Source organism: Panthera uncia, chromosome C2 (assembly GCF_023721935.1).
Source record: "Panthera uncia isolate 11264 chromosome C2, Puncia_PCG_1.0, whole genome shotgun sequence".
Classification (NCBI taxonomy): domain Eukaryota; kingdom Metazoa; phylum Chordata; class Mammalia; order Carnivora; family Felidae; genus Panthera; species Panthera uncia.
Genome location: NC_064810.1, coordinates 101,649,457 through 101,669,351, shown reverse-complemented (window position 1 = coordinate 101,669,351; position 19,895 = coordinate 101,649,457). Strand labels below are relative to the sequence as shown.

Below are 19,895 nucleotides of genomic sequence, written 5' to 3'. Positions count from 1 at the left end.
GTTCGAACCCCATGTCGGGCTCTGCGCTGGCCTCGTGGAGCCTGCTTGGTATTCTCTCTCTCTCCCTTTCTCTCTGCCCCTCCCCAACTCACACTGTCTCTGTCTCTCTCAAAATAAATACATAAACTTTAAAAAAAAAAATAGAAAAGGAAAGTAATTTGGTATATATGTATATATATATCCATCTGCAGTCTGGGAAGCTATCACTTAGGGAGTGGAATTTGAGTTATATTTTCACACTCTGACATGCTTGGTGCTACCACATGAAAATGGCCTCAGATCAAATATGGATCAGATGACTGATAAAATTATTAAAGGTTTGTCACTTGAAGAATCCCAGGTGAATTATCCTGAATAATCTATAACTTAGCAGTCAGCACCTTTATGATTAAACTAAATGAAAACTTCAATCTCCATATTAAGTAGGTAATATGATTTCAGGTCCCTCACTTGCTGAGTGTTATGCCCTCTGTGATGGTCATTCCATCACAGACTGACTAACATTTGCACATCCACAGCTCTGGCTCTCCAGAGCAATCTCAAATCTCCATAATAAGTACAGGATTTCATTTATATATTTCAGGGTTAAGCCAGGAACTTTTTCCTGATGCTGTCTCTCTTGGAGGAATCACATTCGCCTTCTTGAGCCAGGATTATGAATTCAGGAGTGCAAGATGGTCCTCTCAGAGATGTCTTTCTTATTTAAATAACCCCCTCCAGGTTAGAAGTGGCAGAGACTAAAAATGGCAAGAAATGAGGCTTTTGGCAGGTATGAGAAAGGAACAGCTCCCTTGCCTTATGTCCTCTTTCTGGTGGGCAAGGGCACTCACTCTGACTTTGTTTTAAAGTGCCTGGGGCCAAAGAGCAGTTGTCAAAAGTTAATGATATGTAACCATAAGAAAGATGGATTCCAAGATGGACCTAAGTAAATTAACGTGTGATCTGTGTGCTGGCTGCTGCCAAATCAGCCCATGCACATTCACTTCCCTTCAAGGGCAGGCAATCCTTGTCTGCAATAAAAATATTACTCCCTTCTCCCTTCTGTCTTCCTGTGGCACAGATTTTGAAGGATCTCCTTTATGGTCTCTCCTTTATCTTGTGAATACCTACCTATCATTCCTGGGTCACAATTTCCCAAAATTCAGCTTTTCTTCCTACTCAGTATTTGCAGAATTGATTTCCCATCTGGGCTTTCTTGTATCTCATCATCAGCACCAAAGTCTACCTCTCAGCTAAAGGGTCGCTGGTCAGATGCCCTTAGAGCCAGATCCAGCACCATATTGTGTGTGATGAGATCGCTGTTAGCTGTGGGTAATATGGATCCAAAGATCAGCCCATTAGTCTTCTTTTGAACCAGTTTTAGAAACCTGTGTTCATTTATAATCAACACTTATTTGAAGCAGTAGCACACTGTGTTCCAAGTCAGGCATATATATGGTATAAATATAAACTGAATGGGGCTGCCATCAATTATTTGTCCCATTCACATCAATGGAGCATTTCTTTTCGCCAAATTACAGTTGTGTGTGTGTGTGTGTGTACACATTAGGTAAAATGAAGGGGGGTGGGGTAATTTATAAAATCAGATAATTTGAAATTTGAGAGTTATTAAAATTCTGAAACTTCTTTTTTTACTTGGCAAAGAATGCTCAAGACCATCATTGAGGCAAAAGTGAGTGTGTGTTTTTAAGGTGCTTTTCTCAGATTTTGTAATCTTAGAATCTCATTTGTTAGTTTTTCTAAGTTGCTTTGAAATTGGGTCTTTACAGCAGGACTAGCATTTATAACACAGCTCATTACAAACTTAATGTTAAAACCCATTCCTTGGGGGCTGCCTGCCTGGCTCAGCCTGTGAAGCTCATGGCTCTTGATCTCAGGGTTGTGAGTTTGGTCTCCATATGTATAAAATAAAATGTTTAAAAAAATCATTCTTTGGTTTTAAAAATATCTTCTAAGTAAGAATTTATTGAGTTTAGAAGGATCTTTCTTTCTTTTTTTTTTTTTGAATATCATACCTAAAATTTGTAAATATAAAATTGCATATGATAGACTAAGTCTTAGACTTGGTAATAAGATAGACTATTTGATTAGAAAGTAAGGGGCAAAATATTAAAAACTCCCACAGCCATGAAATATACAGTATTAAATAAAAAATGTAAAGCATATTTTCATTAATGACATCAGAAGCCTGTTTTTATTTTAAGCCTGTCAGAGGTCAAAATGGATATTAACTTGACCTCTGCTAATTCTCAGAGAAAAATACTAAAAGTAGTTTGAACATAGGTCTAATTTGCTTGTGATCTTTCTCAAATGGTGGCTCTAGTAGAAGTTAATGCAGTATCACTTAATATCTTTTCTTGGAAATAGCCTTCGCCTCCCTAGAACTTGTAACCAAAGTCATTTGTCTGGTATTCTTCTTTCAAGTTCTATAAAATAAGTCTAATACTTTCTCCTTGTGGAGGTTTTTCCTTTTTGAGGGGAGGTGGTGTATATTCCATAGGTTATGGAGAGGTGGATATTCTCCAGGCTTACAGTTAAATGTTTAAAAGTAAGTTTATTATGCTTCACTTTACTCAGTTTTCCCATTTACTCTTAATAGCACCACCTCATGTTTAGCTTCCAGTTTTGCAACATCGAAGCCCTTTTACACATTTTTCTTCCCCACCTGTCACCAAACTTGGATCAAGTGCTCCTTTGTCCTCTTCTCAGGGCCCTTATCCCAGCCTAGGGCTGCTTTACCTTGTAAAGGAATGACCACAGTAGGCATCGCCCTCTTTTTTAAAAAAACTTTTTTTCTCTTTTGGCTTGCAAACAGTTGGTGTTTCCGGCTCCAGCACTCACTGCGCAGCCAAAAATAAATGACTTAGCCTCTCTGAGTCAGTGTCCTCATCTGTAGAAACTTCTTAGGGTCACAGTGAGGATTAAATAAGTGAATACACATAAAGCATTCAGCATGGTGCCTGGCACATAGAAAATGGGCAATCATTTCCTACTGTTTTTATTTTAGAAAATTTGGAAAATGTAGAAAACAGCATAGAGAAAAAAAATTTAGTATCACCTGAACTCTTGGTACTCTGAGATAACTGTGATCCATATTGATATAATTCAGCCAATTTTCTCCTCCCACGTGTAGTGTACAAACTGTTTTGTAATCTGCTTTTCATTTTGAACATTTCCCCACATAATTTAGTGTTCTTTCATAATATGATTTTTAATAGCCACATTGTATTCCATTGCATGGATGCCGCATAATTGAATCAACCAATTTCCATGAATAATACTTCGGTAAACATGTTTACACCCAAATCTTTCTCACCCCTGGAAGAGAATGTAAACTTTTATTCAAGCAGTGATGTCACAGAATAAATGGCAGTTCTTCCAGACCGCTAACCACAATCCCAGGAGTTCCTGTATGAAGAATAAACTCCATCTTGAACATACCACCATAACAGTCTGCCCCAGCCTTAGAGAACCTACATAAATGAGAGGGATTTACATTCAAAAACATTACACCCAAATCTTTAACCTCATATTTAACTTTTTCTTAAAATCAGTTCCTAGAAAGGCCATTACTAGGTAAAAGCTACACACTGTTTTAAAGTGGTTACATTTTTTCATATTCTGTCCAAATAAATTGTCCCATTTATACTCTAACCACAGTATGGAAGGCCAGTTTTCCTGTCCTTCAGACTTTTTACTTGTCTCCGTGCTTTAATTTTATTCAAGTGCCTCTGAAACTCAGCTCCAAGCACATTTTTTCTCAAAACAAGATGTGATTATTTATTTCTCTCTTTGAGATGGTTAGTATTTCCTTTTACTGCTGGTACAGATCCAAACAGTGTGGTTTAATGGGGAGTTAAAACTTCTCCAACTGCCAAGCTCTTTCTTACTCCTAGTTTTCATCTTCTTCATTTCTTAATATTTCTTCTTATGAACTCGCATTCACTACTTTCTAGATTGCTTTTCTTTCCTCCAGTAAATGCTTCTTCAAAACTGATCTTTAAACTCCAGTGATTTTTCTGGTTCTTTTCTTGTTCCCACTCCTTAATTTTTCTCCCTGGAGGCCATTCAGCACTTAATATGGCTCATATATTAAATAAATATGTTAATTTATCCCAAGATTCATGCCTGTTTTTTATTTCTTTGTGAAGTGTGTTTTCCCAGTATTTCATGTGTGTGTGTTGTTTGGACGTTAAACCTTGCAGGTTCCTTTATGTCAGACGTTTGTTCTCCGAGCGGTGTTGGGTCTAATGCACTTTACTCAGCAGGCATTCAAGAAGTTGGAATTGGCTGGCTGACAGGTTTTTAAGATGAATTGTGAAGCAGTTAGCAGCTTTTAAAATACTTTGCACCCCCGCCCATTCTTTCATATATATTGATTACTTCCTAAAGAACATATACCACTGTAATAGTAAAGAGCTTTTTAGCCGAATGACCAGTAACAGCCTTCTACCTAGTAGGTTCCTGAATTTAGACACTTAGTCATTCTGCTGCTTTTCTTTTATCCTTTTGAGTATTTTTTACAAGGTCTGCTCTAGCCCTTTACTGTCCTCCAGACCAAAGTTGCTATGTATGCAAATTCTGTAAGAGGGTGCATTGGCAGGGCACCTTTTGTGCCCTGCCTCACCAGTTTTTAGCTCATCTTTCCAGCTGTTGACCATCTTCTCAGGTGTAATCTGGAGAACATGTGAACTGTGTGTCTTCCAGTTTCTGCCCTGAGGCTTCTCTGCTACCACCTGAACAAGCACAAACTTGAACATGTAGGCAGATTAACCCCCACAGGGCAACCATTAACTGAGAAGCCCAGTTTTGAGCTGCATTCCACATGACTCTTCAGAGGGTCCCTAGAAGATTCAAGCCCATTGCCAAATGAAGAAATAAAGGCAAGAATGGAGAAGATGGAACAATTATGGAGAGAGGAACACATTAAATAAAGCTTCCTATACAGCTTTGTATGTGAAGTACATAATTTGCTATTTTGGGTTTAAGCTGTTTACTTTCCTACAGTAATGACATCAATGATAATTAAAGACTAAGTGTAGTAGCATTTTCCAGTGGAAACTGACTCCTAGGCTCTATCTAGAATCGTGAAAGCAAGTTAAGATTGCAAGCAAAGAATTATGAACTGTCAGAAGGTTTTCTCTAAAGGCTATCTCAAAATACCTGATTCTTAGCTAGAGCCAAGATGTTAAACTTCTTGGTGCCAAGCACTGAACCAGATGCTGGGGGAACCCAAGGGTATGTAAGATACAGTTCTTATCTCAGCCACACTGGGGAAAATACTTACACCTATACAAATACCTACACAAACACTTGAAAGACTGTTGGCTACTACTAGGTGTGTTCACTAAAAGAATTTGTAGCATTTTAGCCAAACTTTGAAGGATGTGAAGGACTGGCCAAAACCAGTAATTTGTCTACTTTCATTCAAAGTTATTGTGAACATACAGAATGGTAACAGCATAAATTGCTGGGGAAAGTGTAAAGTACCACACGAATGCAAGATACTGATATTGCTAACTAATATTATCGTTTCTGGAATGGTTGATTGTAAGAGCATGTAATTTAGGATTTAAACTTCCAGTAGCATTTCTCATTGATGAAACAATAGATAAGTAATCTTAAATTTTAATTTTGTTTTTCACTTTTTTAGAATTCCAATGAAATTTTTAAATTTAAATTTTTCTTTGTATTATCTGTTACCTGTGGAATAATTATAATCTCAGTTAATAAGATAACAGCTTGGTTTTTTATTGAGATATAACTGACAATTGTTTCAGGTGTACAACATAATGATTTGGTATTTGTATATATTAGGAACGATTACCACATTAAGTCTAATTAACATCTATCACCACACATAGTTACAATTTTTTCTTGTGATAAGAATCTTTAAGATCTACTCTCTTAGCAACTTTCAAATGTACAATACAGTATTTTCTTTTTTTTTTTTTTAACATTTATTTATTTCTGAGACAGAGAGAGACAGAGCATGAATGGGGGAGGGTCAGAGAGAGGGAGACAAAGAATCTGAAACAGGCTCCAGGCTCCGAGGTGTCAGCACAGAGCCCGATGCGGGGCTTGAACTCACTGACCGCGAGATCATGACCTGAGCTGAAGTCGGCTGCTCAATCGACTGAGCCACCCAGGCGCCCCATGCAATACAGTATTTTCAACTGTAGCCATCATGCCAAACATTATTATACGCCCAAGACCTATTTATTTTATAACTGAAAGTTTGTACCTTTTGACCACCTTCACCCATTTTGACCACCCCCATCCCACCAATCTGTTCTCAGCATCTACGAGTTCAGTTTTCTTTTGTTTTGTTTAAGATTCTACATATAAGTGAGATCATATGGTATTTGTATGACAGCCTCTTTTTTAACATAGATTCATGCTTGAACATAAGGTTTTAACTGCCATTTGAATACATTTAGAGCATTGCCACAGTATGAAGGTGATTTCTTGAAATATCTTGACAGAATCTAGTATTTTGCCAGAATTGCTTTCTTTCTGTTCCTCTTAAGAATCTTTCCCACCGGAAGAACTCTATACATGCACATGCAGTTATACCGTTTTAGAAATGAAATGCCAAAGTATAACAACAACATAGTAAAAAAAAAAAAAATTTTAGGCCCTGTTCAAAGACCTGTATCATGATTTTAATTAGAAAAGTAAATCAGTAGTACAATTGGAAGGAAATGTGTATGCTTTCAATAATAGAGAGTACACCAGTATTTGTAAAATGTGCATTTTAAATTACTGCTGGTACCTCATAGATTATCTCCAAGGAAAAACATTAAAGACAGATATTACACTAAATAGCAAGGTAGTATGAGTCTAAAAATAGTTATTCTGCAGTATGTTTGTTTTCCAGTGTCAAGAGAAAATTGTTATTAAATTCTAGAATTAAATATGTTGTGCCAATATGCTGAGTCCATTTACATTTTATGGAATAATTTTATTTGTTCTGCACTAGATGGCTGGCAGAGAAATTGAGCAATGTTTGGTGATATTTTAAAATTGTAATTTCATCAACAACTGACCTAGGAACTCTAAATGTAAATGTGGAAAGAAAAAGTGTTGTGTGCTATATTTTGCCATTCTGAGGACTGATCTATAACTTTTCCCCATCATTTCCCAGTAGACTTTTCCTGGGAAATTAATTGTCATTGTTCTGGCAAGTTTCTCTTCCTCTTAAACTGTGCTAACATTTAAAAGGAAAACTCTGAAGGTTACAAAAAAACATTTTAAAGATAAAAATTATAATAGTAAGAGCAGTGAAACAATTCAGAAATGTGGAGAGTAAAAAGTGAGTATGTTCTCTACAATTGGAGTATAGCCCTCCCTACCATCTCCCAGGTACATATGATATTACAGATTAAATATATACATACATATATGTATGCTTTCCATAAAAAGGATATATTGTCACTGGTATTCTGTAACTTTGTTTTTTAATGTTAAAGGTAATATCATGATGTTCTTCCTTGTCAGTTCATACAGACCTAGCTCATTATTTCCAAAGGCTATAGAGCATACTGTTCTATAAACGAAAAAACAAAACAAAACCCTGTTGATGAGCATGTACTATATATGTGTTTGTGTGTGTGTTTAACTCACACTTGTCTTAAATTATGCAATGAATAGCTGTATCAGAATTTAAAAATATATATATATTAAACTATGTGGATGGGTCTTCTAGGCACATATCCCAGAGACAATCCTTTTTAACAGTTTCTTTTATTTAAATTTATTAGTGGTTGTGAGTATAATTTTAAGCAGTATATGTATGCATTTGTTTATTTTATCACCTTCAGTCCCCATGCATGTGAGGCAGAACTGGACCGCCAGGAGATGCCAAACTCTTGGTTTTCTTAAGCGATGTGTTTTAAGAATTTCACAATTCCCCTGATTCATACATGCCGCTGTATCACTTAATTTCTCTCTTAAAGTTCTGTTTAACTTTAATTGTGATTCTCAGCTGGGAGAGAGAAGAGTATGCTATCTCCAGCCCAGCAGCAGAACATACCAGAATCTTTGGGGAGGTCTTTTTCAAAGTATGCATGCCTTCCTTCCTACCTCAAATGGAAGCTTGCTTACCTGGTTGAAAAATCACTGCATGCAATTTCAGGTGTCACTAGTTAGGAGTGCTTCGTGCAGATTGTGTAGCTGAGAAAAAGAAAATAAGCTAAGAACGATCTATTTCTATGTCTATATATCTATATCTGTATCTATATATCAGAAATATATATGTATATATATATATATAGGCCAAGACATTGAGTGGTAAACAGTTCTTTTTTCAGGTTAAGGGCATCATTGCCTTAGGTCTCTTCATTCTGTTTATGCCATTATTCCATTATCAGCCCCAGCAGAGGACTCTCTATTCACTTCACAGGAGTTCCTGCGTAAGCATTAATGAGCAGAGAACATCAAAGCAGAGAAGTGGATGCCGTGGCATAGGTGAGCTCACCGCTGGGATGAGTGACTAGCTTCTGCATTCTAGACAAGGGCAAGTCAGATTTATAGCCAGTAAAATTACTATCACTGGGTCCTCAGAGTTCAGCGGAATAGTTGGAACTCCGGGTGATAACTCTTTGTATGCCAAACCCAATCCATCATCTTTTGTACCTTTAAACCTGGTAGAAAATTCCTAGAGGTCTGTGAGTCTATTTGAAGGCCCACCGTACTTCGTAGAGTGGAGTCTCACAATGACAATGACAAGAATGTGCTTGTCTAAAGGGTTTGTGTCACAGTGCTTTCGGTTTCACTACAGCACTTGAGGGGAAGGGAACAGCCTAAGATGGCTACTAATAGGGTTCTCTATCTGTTTTAACTGCAGACTGCAGCAGAATATGTAAAATCGCGACTCCCAGAGGCCCTCAAACAGCATCTTCAGGACTACGAGAAGGACAAAGAAAATAGTGTTTTGTCGTACCAGACCATCCTTGAACAGCAGATTCTGTCAATTGACAGAGAAATGCTAGAAAAATTGACTGTATCCTACGATGAAGCAGGTATGTTTGTCTTTAACACGCGGACACACACACACACACACACACACACCCACACACAGAAATGCAGAAATGTCTTTATAGACTTTGGTTTTCCCTGCAGAAATGTCTTTTTTTTTTTTTTCCTGCAGAAATGTCTTTATAGACTTTGGTTAAATTTAGGCCCTTTTCTGAGGTAGAAGATGAAGGGCAGACTGGATTCAAAGTTACATAACATGGATTAACAATAAATTTCTGCTCTGCAGTTTTAGTATCAAAAATTTCATCAAGCGATTCCTAAAAGTGGCTCTTAAATATCAAATCCCTTTAAATTTTTTGCTTTTTTTTTTTAAATGGAATTTTTCTGGTCTCTTATCCACCATGCACTCCTGTTGATTTAATCATTTAAACTGTCACTTCAATTTTGGATACCAACTAAAACCTTTTACATCCGACAATCCAAGGATTGTTATTTGCCTCAAGCATTACTTTTTAATTTCAGAGACTTTCTTTTCTAAAGAGGTACCATTTTTTTTTTCCTTCAAGTTTCAAGCTGAACTTAACTTTCTTTTCCTTTAGCTCCTCAGATGAATTCTCACCCCTAATACCACATTGTAGACTTGGGTTCACTGCCTGCCGTAATTCACCCATCTAAGGGAGTTTCTTAATGAAGGTATGGACAGGCCTCCTTATAAAACCATTTTTAAATATTACAAGGTCTGTCAGCTAGAACTCAATTTTAACAAAGCCAGTACAGTATTACTTGGAGTTTTAAAATCTTTAATAAAATTAAACTTGGGAGAAATATCTTGGATAAAATTGTCATTACTTACCCCTTATTCTCCCCTCCCAGATTTAGGAAAATAGGTTGCTAATGGACAAATGTTGGTAATATTAATCCCCATTTTAATACCAGGAACTTCTGTCTGTATTTTCACAAGGAAGTTGTTAGTTTGCATCTTATTTTCTTCCTCATGATCTAAGTAGTCTCAATGCTGACATTCTTAACATTTGATTTCAAGCTTGAATAGCAAACAGAAGAGCAAATTTAAAAAGCAAACATTAGGGGCAGCTGGGTGGCTTAGTCAGTTCTTGATTTCAACTCAGGTCATAGTCTCAAGGTCATGAGATCAAGCCCCGTGTTGGAGCATGGAGCCTACTTAATATTCTCTCTCTCTGCCCCTCTACCCTGCTTGCTCTCTCTCTAAAATAAATTTTTTTTAAAAAATCTAAAAAGCATATATTATATACTACATATGTCTAACCACTAAAGCAGTTTTCTGGTTACCAATCTGTTCCCATTTACATTCCATCCTCTAATCCCTTTACACCCCTGTCAGAAAGGATCCATATCTCTACCCTTGCCCAAGACATTTGCCCAAGACATTACTACTCTCTCTCAGTCTCCTTTGCTTTATTAATTTTCCAAACACACTGGCTTTCTTCTGCCTGGTGAGTGGTTAGTTATTTGATCTTCATATTTATCTTGTTTTTAACATTCTTTTCTTTGGAATTCGCATTTATCTCCTCTCCCATCCCCAATGAAATAAAGTAAAGCTATGATTTAGCCCAATGAAAATACTATGAATATTTATAGAATCTTAGAGATTATAGACCTCATGTAGTCCACCCACTTCCTGTTCCCATAACCATTTTATGGTGAGAAAACCGGGACCCACAGACCTGCCTAAAATCACACACCTCCTAATTACTAATCAACCTGGGCTTTCACCGCACTCCTGCAGGTTCTCATCCCCTCAGTAGGCATTTGTTGAGTGCATAGCAGATTTCTAGGCCATTGGAAGAAAGAGGAAAAGGTATCAAAAAAGGCAGGGAGGAATCTGAGATATAGAAAACACAGGTCTTGCTTGAAGTCTAGCTGGCGAACTAACACATCTGTGTATGACTTCTGGAGAAAAATTCCCAAGGAGTTTGGGAATAGGCACACTCTGGAATAGCTGCAAGCTATCAAAGTTAAGCTGAAGGGAGTAAAGGAATAGTGAAAGCGGCTCAGATTTTCAGTGGGACTCTTTTGGGGACAGCATTAGTTTAAACCCTGAAGGACAAATGATGAACATGGTTTTATGAAGAGAACATGGTTTTATGAACATAGTTTTAGTCTGCATGCATGAAAGGGCCCAGGTGGACACCAAGCTGGCAATGAACATCAGCCTCAGCCTCCTACCACTCAGTTTTAACTTCTTCAGGAAAAATTTTCCACTCACCTGCACTCTTGTTGAGTAACTACTCCTCTGCAGAGGTACCCTTGTATGTGGATGTTAGGGGCAGATACTCTGGCATGGAATTTATCAGTATGAAGGATTTATCAACTTGAAGCAGTGGAATGAATACAGGATTGGGAGCTGAAGAACTGAATTCTGGGACTTTCCTCTGGCTTAACAGTGGTGTGATCTTTAGCAAATTAATCTCTTAGAGCCTCTTTCTGCATCTATAAAGTTGGGCTAGTAATATCTCACAGGGTTATTATAATAAAATATAGCATGTTTGGGGAAGTCCTTAGAAATCATATTGCAAATGCTGCTAATGTTGAATGAGAACAGATTTGGATCTTGTCTGTCTCTCAGACCAGTTTAAAATACTCTTAAGAGGGTTTTCTTGGCATATAAAGTTTGGGGAGAGAGAGGGAAATTTTTAAAAATGATCTTCAGATGCTTCTCAAAGTCAAACCACATCTATCTGTTAAATTACCCACTCTGGGATCAGTTTGCCCTTGGTCATTCCTGTATGAGGTGACACATTTTGTGGGGACTGTGTATATGTATATGAATAGGTGAATGTCACTGTGTGTTATAAAATCAAAAGATCATTCACTGCCTTCTCCTCCACTACCCATATATTTAATATTTCATTTAAAGAAAGAAGAGAAAATACAAAAATACTGTTATTTAATAGAAAAATATTTCATCATAGTACGAAAGAATCAGGATAGAAAATCGGTTAAAAAAAAAAAATAGCCAATACCTTCAGATATAAACATCCTATACTAAAATACTCATTTGCTTCAAGTATTGAACTTATTTTTTTTTTAATTTTTTATTTATTTTTGAGAGAGAGACAGAGTGCAAGCTGGGGAGGGGCAGAGAAAGAGGGAGACACAGAGTCTGAAGCAGGCTCCAGGCTCTGAGCTGTCAGCACAGAGCTGGACACGGGGCTCGAACTCACAAACTGTGAGATCATCACCTGAGCCGAAGTTGGATGCTTAACCAACTGAGCCACCCAGGTACCCCAACTACTGAACTTCTTATGCTATCCCAGGTTTGATGTCCTCACATTCTTTTTTTTTTTTTTTTAAGTTTATTTATTTATTTTGAGAGAGAGACAGAGAGACAGAGAGAGAATGAGAACACGGGTGAGGGGCAGAGAGAGAATCCCAAGCAGACTCTGCTCTGTCAGCACAGAGCCCCATGCAGAGCTCAATCCCATGAACTGTGAGATCATGACCTGAGCTGAGATCAAGAGTCAGACGCTTAACCGACTGAGCTGCCCAGGCGCCCCTGATGTTCTCACATTTTTAATTCAGCTCTCCTAGTTTTAAGAAGTAGTTGTAAATTAGACACTAGCCTGGTCTCTAGAGAGGTTAATTTGTTTTTAATGCTCATCCACGGATAAATCAGCCTGAGTGACTTAATGACAGTTGCCACCATCTGTGGCTTCTAAACTTCTAAATACCAATTAATGAAAAAATTCCTTAGATGCTTGTCTAAAACCAGTGGCTCGGAGCCTTTTCTCTCTCCCTCCTCTTTCTTAGTCTTTCCTTCTTAGCATCCTCTCTTTTCCTTTAAGTATATACATACCTTAATGCTTTACTCACCTATAATTCAAGTATCTGGCAATCTGACATACCTGAAATTTAGCAAAGAAATGGAAAGTAAGGAAACACCACATGCAACCATACCATGTCACAGAATTTGTGGACAAACCCATACAACAGAGGCTTTAGATTCTCACCTAGAATCTATATATTTTTATTTTATATTATTCTGAGCAGTTAGGTTATATTTTCCAATGTGATATTTTCTTTTATAAAATTCTTTTTCTGACCATGAGTGTTACATTTTTATTGCAGAAATAGAAGTTAAGTAGAATGGTGTAAGAGACTAGTAATTATAATAATCCTACCATTGTGAACATTTTGGTGCATTTCCCTCACTCAAAGCATTTTTGAAATATGGTTGATAATTCTGCAGTTTTATATTCTGCTTTCTTCACTTAGCATTAGTACGTAAGTACTTCCTCATTTCATTAAAACCTCTTTATGTGAAGATAATTTTAATGGCTGCACAATATCCTGTTCTTTGAAAGCACTGCTAGCTAACTAAACATTCTCCTATGCTGACACTTAACGGTTTTTGTTTTTGTTTCTGCTATAATGAATCATGCTGCAATGAATATGGTGGGCATTCGTCTGCATTTCATATTACTTTAGAGAATAGACTTTAGAAAACATGAGTTTAAGATTAGGATTAGAAGGTGGGGAAGGGGATGATAATTGGAGCAGAGACCCTGAGGGCAGCAAGGAATACGAGTAAAGAGTAAATCCACAGACACCTATAAAAAGCAGTTATTCGTATTCCCAGCATTGCACTACACTCTGAAATCAGCATCCATAGACTCTATATTATAGGGTTGACATCATTGATCTTCACAGTAGTGACCTTGATTCACAGAGAATGTTAATTATATTTTGTATGTAAAAATAGTAATTGTGTAAACCAGTTTAGAAATATTTTCATCCAAGTGATTTATTTTTAAGTTTTGACAGGAATGAAGATGTTTTATGGTATAATTGAAAGAGGTTTTGGAACTAAAAGACCCAGACTGTATTCTAACTCTACTGCCAACCAGGTTTATGATCTTGAGTGAGTCACCAAATCTTCCTAAAGCCCATTTTCCCATCAATCAAAGGCATGGACAGGATCTCATAGATGTCTTCCATTTCTAAAACTGTAACTCTGGTCTCTTGACACTGGAAAATGTAAGTAGCCATAGTTTCTGCAAGGTTGCATGTAGCTTCATCTTGAATCTTCTGCTTGCTCTATTGCCTCCCTCTTGTCTCCTCACACATCCCATGTAATTTGTATGTAATATCTGACTAAAAGAAAAACATTACTTAACTTTCCTGGCATCTGCATATGAAAATGCCTAGACACACTTTTGTTCGTGGGATGGGAAGTGAGACGATAAGAGTCCAGCAACACTAGATTTTGGAAGGAGAGTTTCTGAGCCATCATTCATGGATCCTCATTAAGACACCTTAACTTAGATATTTTTACTAGCATTTGTTAATGCTAAGTAAAATTCAGAGTAGGATGTTTTACATTTGATCTATTAATGTTTTTACTTGAATTGAAGTACAAGTTCATACATATTTCAATAGGTTGGGTTTAGCAATAGAGAAATTTCCAAAGAAAGCAGTGGCATGATTTGAGAAGAGATCAAAATAGCATTTTACATTGTCTCACTGACTACCATTATGTAAATTTTCTTAATTTGTCATAGTGGGCAAAAGTTGAAGGGCTAAAAGAGCAGGAAAGGGAATCTTTCTTTGCATTGTTTATTTTTAGGCTAGTATATTCTTCATATTTCTTTATATAATCTCAAATCGTTTCTAAGGTTTTTGTTTTTGTTTTTTTGAGTTTGGGCATGAATAAATAGCCTACATATTCTCTTGTTAAGGATAAAGGAGTATGGCTTGTAATGCTTTGTGTTTGAGGGAATTCTGAGGAGAGTAGGCCGATATTCTCTGCCTCACATACAGGAACCCTAAGACATGGGAAATGGGAGTAAAGAGCTGCCCTACCTCCCCTTTTGGGAAAAGCCAAGTGTAGGTCTGTCCAGTGGTGCCATCTTGCTGCAGGCTTCAGAGACAGTTGCCTAATTAGAGCTTCTTCTCAGAGTTAAACCAAAGACCAGTCAGAATTTTATTTTTATTCTTACAGTTCACTAGAAACCCATATGGCTTTCCAACGAGCACAGGTTTTCACCTCGTAGAAAGAACACTTACAAGTAGAAAGTGAACCAGATAGTGCCGATGAGGGAAGGGGAGAACCCAGCTGGCTGTTTATTGCGTTCATTTACGCATCACTTAAAGCTGGGGACCTGAAGATCCACTTACAAGTGTCAGGCAATCACATACAACTTTCCCAAAGGAGGTGAGAAAGAAAGAGCAGCTTTAATTTTTCAGCCTTTCATTTGTGATTCCCTGATGTTGCTCTGCATTAGAAATTTCCGAGAGCTGAGCCCAAGCAAAGCTACCTGCGGTGAAGACACACCAAGTACTATAATGGATGTTTTGGAGAAATAGCTTTTTAAAAGGGTGGCGAATGAGCTCTGTGCAGTTTAGGAAGTAGCCGGAGGGTTACTTCCTATCGAGCTTATTTTATTCTTAAAATAGACGGTACCTAAAAGTTACACCTATGATTTAATTGAGCCATTAGTGTCAACGTAATCAGTGATCTCAAAAAGAAAGCCATTTACTGTCATGGGGTAAAAATTGAACACACATCGGGAAACCAAACCCAGGAAAGAGACTGAATTATTTAGGGACCTTTCAAGTTTTCTACGAACATAAAAAATGCAGTAAAAGGCATTTGCAGGAAGTTCTTCACTCTAACAAATAGAGTGAATTTCTCAGTATGTTTCTCAAACATGTCCTAAGGGGAAAGTAACACTAAGGTTTCCTTACTTTATATCTTCAATCACGACCTCGTTTCCAGGCTGAAAAGATACACTTGCCAGAGCGTTGCTGACAGGTTTTCGGAAGAAGGGAAAAACAGGGACCCAAAAGAAACTTAAAAAGGGAAATTAAGTCCTGGTGTGTAACCTCTGACACCAACTTCTGAATTTCTGTAAAAAATTCAAATCTGTTTTATTTTTCCATTATAAGAGCAATATAAATACATTTTAGCACCTTTTTTTTAATGGCAAGATAGAAGATGAAAAGATATCTCTAATTCCAGCACTTACACATAACCACCATCTTTAGTATAATTACTGCCTCTCATTTTTCTGTTGGGTTTTAGTTCTTTTTACCCAATGATATATGTTTTTTCATTTAAGACTGAAATGTCCTATTTTTCTGTGTTCTTTTAAACTACTCAGAAAAGTAATTATTCATGGTTGCATAATAACCTATTGAGTGGATATGCCATAGTTACCATTCACATAACCTTTTAATATTTCCAGCATGGTCCCTACCTTTTTTATCCACGTTCTCATTACCATATAGAATCCCTGAATTTGAAGGTCTGCTTCTAACCTGTGAAAAGGTGAAAATAGGTAGTATTATTAACAAAAACATAATGAGGACTTTTGTAATGCAGCCAATTATTAGTCATACAACAGTGGAAGCAGAAGATGAAAATAGGTAGTCAAAATCCACTTATAATCTGAGAACTTCTTTCTGGCCAATAATAGCAGTCTTTTTAACCATGCTAATTTAAGTTTCAGTTATAATTCTTATATTTCCCCCTTTTTATCATGAATTTCAAAAGCCAAAAGATAAGCATTCAGGGAGTAGTAACAAAGTGACTTTGTCAATTATAAACTAGAAAACTCTGTGCCACAGCCTTTGGAAAGTATCCAAACGTGGGATTCACAAGCCCTGGGGCTGGTTTCCATGTCTATGGCGGAACATAGCACCTCTCTGCTTGGTTTCTTCCATTTTTAAAAAAGGACATTGCATTAGGTATTTTGTTAAGTTTTTTCAGCTTTACTAATGTGTGATTCTGTCGTTAGTTCATTTAACATTTATTGGTTTATTCATTTATTCACTCTAAAAATTGAGCACCTGTGAGGAGGACATAGTGCCTGCCACTGGGAATGCCCAGATGACCATGTGGCCCTTCACTGCAGGTGTGTGTGGATGCATAATGTGTGTAGACACGTGTGCCCAGTAGTAGGAGGCCAGAGGGACAGAAGTAGAAACATATAAGTGGACTAGAGTGGAATCAGTGCTCTAGAGGGTATGTTCAGAGGACAGTAAATGTGTAGAAGAGGCAAGAATCACATTTGGGATGAAAAGTATTCTTAAGTAAATCAGAAAATCATAAGAGAATCCCTAAGCCTCTTAGAAACTGTTAATCTGGAAATGTAATGTCAGTTGCATTTTTAAAGGCAGGCTTAGTGTGACTAATGCTTTATTTCTCCTTTGCTTCCTGTGATGATGTGCCAAAGCCTCATACAGACCTGTTCTTGCCCTCTGCCATAGTATCACCTTCCACATTTTAAATGTTGCTCTCCAACTAATATTAATTAGCTTATATTAATTAGTTTACATCAGGGGCGCGTGGGCAGCTCCGTCGATTGGGCGTCTGACTCTTGATTTTGGCTCAGGTCATGCTCTCACATTCGAGAGTTCAAGCCCTGCATTGAACTCTGCGCTGGCAGTGTTGAGCCCGCTTGGGATTTTCTCTCTCCCTCTCTCCCTGCCCCTCCCCTACTCATGCTCTATCTCTCTCTAAAAAATTAATAAACTTAAAAAAATTAGTTTACATCAATATGTTATCAGCATTGCCTGTTTTCTTATGAGATGTCCAAAATTAAAAAAAAAAAAAAAGATAATTCAGACTGAATTTTATAAAAGTGATATGATGGGGAGTTATTTTTTTAAAAAGTCACATTCCCCAACTTCCTCTTGATTTTTAACAGAAAGCTTCATATCCACTCTGAGAATACATTGCTCCAAGTTTTGTGGTGTGCAGAATAAAATTTTAAATTTTGAAGAATTTGCTGAGAATACTGGAAACCACAAGCTAACACTGGGATTTAGAATCAGGAAGTGCCACCTCTAGTGATTAAAACATTTCAATGGGGCTGTGTTTATCTTTCTAATCAAGTTGTCATTGTTTGCCACAAGGGAAGTAATGTTATTACCTGTTCTAAAGTAGTATTTGATTACAAGGACTGAAGAAAATGTGTACGCTTCAAAGAAAATAATTGTACCAGGTGGTCACAATTTAGACTGCATTGGCCAGGCAGAGACAGGATGCCGATGCTCTCAGTATCTCTTCCTTTCAGCACTATCGGAATTTTGTAACCAAGATTCTATAGACTTTGTTGGAATGCTTGTAATAAATTTTAATGAGATCCAAGTTAATTGTAAGACCTTCAGTCTGTAGGGAAAAATAGGATAGTTTTTAAAGTGCCAGAATTTCTAATGTACCGTGACTGTCCATTTGCAGTAGTGAGATGTAAGCAAAATGCATCCTCTGGCTGACTTTCAGACTGGGAAGATCTGTAATCATAGGCAGCTGGACTACTGTTTAATGTCATTTTGCAAGAATGTTAAATTTAATCTTCGGGAGCTACTAGACACTCCAAAGTTTCATTTGGTAAATTGCCTTCTGAAAGGCACTGTTTTCAAGCCACCCTCTCTCACCCAGAGGAATTCTCTTTGTGTTTCTTTCTTTGGTTAATGTCCCCATCTCAAGGCTGTGTGGCTTAGGCCCTTTCTGGTGAGGCTGGTCTGATGAAGAATTTCTGCAGTGCCTGCCCTCAAGAAGCACCTGAATGTGCTCTTGTAGTTTTGTCATCGGTCCAAGGGAACTGTAAATCAACCAAAGAGAAATCACTAGGACGTACACTGTTCATTCAACGCAAACATTTATTGTGTACCGGGTTCTGGCTAGGTGCTGAGAGTCTAAGAAATGGGGAAGGACAGTGGACTTAGAAGTCTTTCCCTTTGAATTTATTGCTAATGCTGACTAATGTCTCTATAAATTCATCTTCTAAGACCTGCCTCAAAATGACACCTTAACTGGCTTCTTCCTTACCTGAGTCAGGGCTTTCCGTTCCTCTGACCTCAGCCCTTCTCATCCAAGGAGGTAGGTAACACATTATCCTTTTGTTGTTTATTATTCTACTTGCTTCCTCAAAGTTTGATTTACATACAGTCGCTATTTACACGCATACAAGAATGATGGTGCAATAAAAATAGGAAAGTAAGGCCAAAAAGGAGAAGGAAGCAAATGTATTAACCATGAAAAATAGACAAAATGAAAACGTTTTCCAATGGGGACAGCTTCTCTTCTGGTACTAAAGTGTCTGTGGACTTTTTCAAAAGGCACCTTGTAAACAGGCCATTGAACAGCATTATCTCAGCTTGGGTTCCCTAAAAGCAGAGTCTAGGGGCGCCTGGGTGGCTCAGTCGGTTAGGCGGCCGACTTCGGCTCAGGTCACGATCTTGTGGTCAGTGAGTTCGAGCCCCGCATCGGGCTCTGTGCTGACAGCTCAGAGCCTGGAGCCTGTTTCGGATTCTGTGTCTCCCTCTCTCTCTGACCTTCCCCCGTTCATGCTCTGTCTCTCTCTGTCTCAAAAATAAATAAACGTTAAAAATAAATAAATAAATAAATAAATAAATAAAAGTAGAGTCTAGAACAAAAGCCTTGAGTGCAGATAGTTAATTTAGGAATGCAATCCCAAAGAACAGGAGTGAGGGGCATGGGGAGTGGAAAAGGAAGCAAGGGAAAAGAGAAACATGGGAAGCTAATATGAGGACACATTATGGGGTTGGCCTCCCCTGAGGGTGACTGACTGCTGCCTAGGTCCACAAAGGAAGCTTGTGAACAGCATGCTGGAAGCATCCACCAAGAGGTGAAAGGGGAAGCATTTGGCTACTAGTCCCACTCCTCACTTGTCAAGGGTTGCGCCACAGACATGAACTTCACGCTTTCTGGTTTACATTTGCCTGAGTGCCAAGTGGGTTTGGTGGGCGTCCCATACCTTAGTGTCAGGGAAGCTCCCAGGAAGGAAGCAAATGACCAATGGCTCAGGCAAGGCTATATCTGGACTGAACTGGGTTAAGAGGTGGGACCAAGAGAGGGCAAAATGGTACACAGGAGATGTCCCATACGAGTACAACAAATGAAATCTTGT

General features: G+C 37.8%; 1 protein-coding gene across 4 annotated transcripts in view; it reads left to right on the top strand.

The window, feature by feature from the left end:
• PPM1L (protein phosphatase, Mg2+/Mn2+ dependent 1L) overlaps nt 1-19,895 on the top strand; it is a 287,828-nt gene that overhangs the window by 184,704 nt on the left and 83,229 nt on the right. For 3 of the 4 annotated variants that reach the window (XM_049628618.1, XM_049628619.1, XM_049628620.1), the window contains exon 2: nt 8,849-9,023. In XM_049628618.1, coding sequence (XP_049484575.1) covers nt 8,849-9,023 — 175 coding nt within the window. Of the gene's footprint in view, nt 1-8,339; nt 8,470-8,848; nt 9,024-19,895 lie in introns of those variants that run through there. The other variant, XM_049628621.1, reaches the window with a different exon arrangement.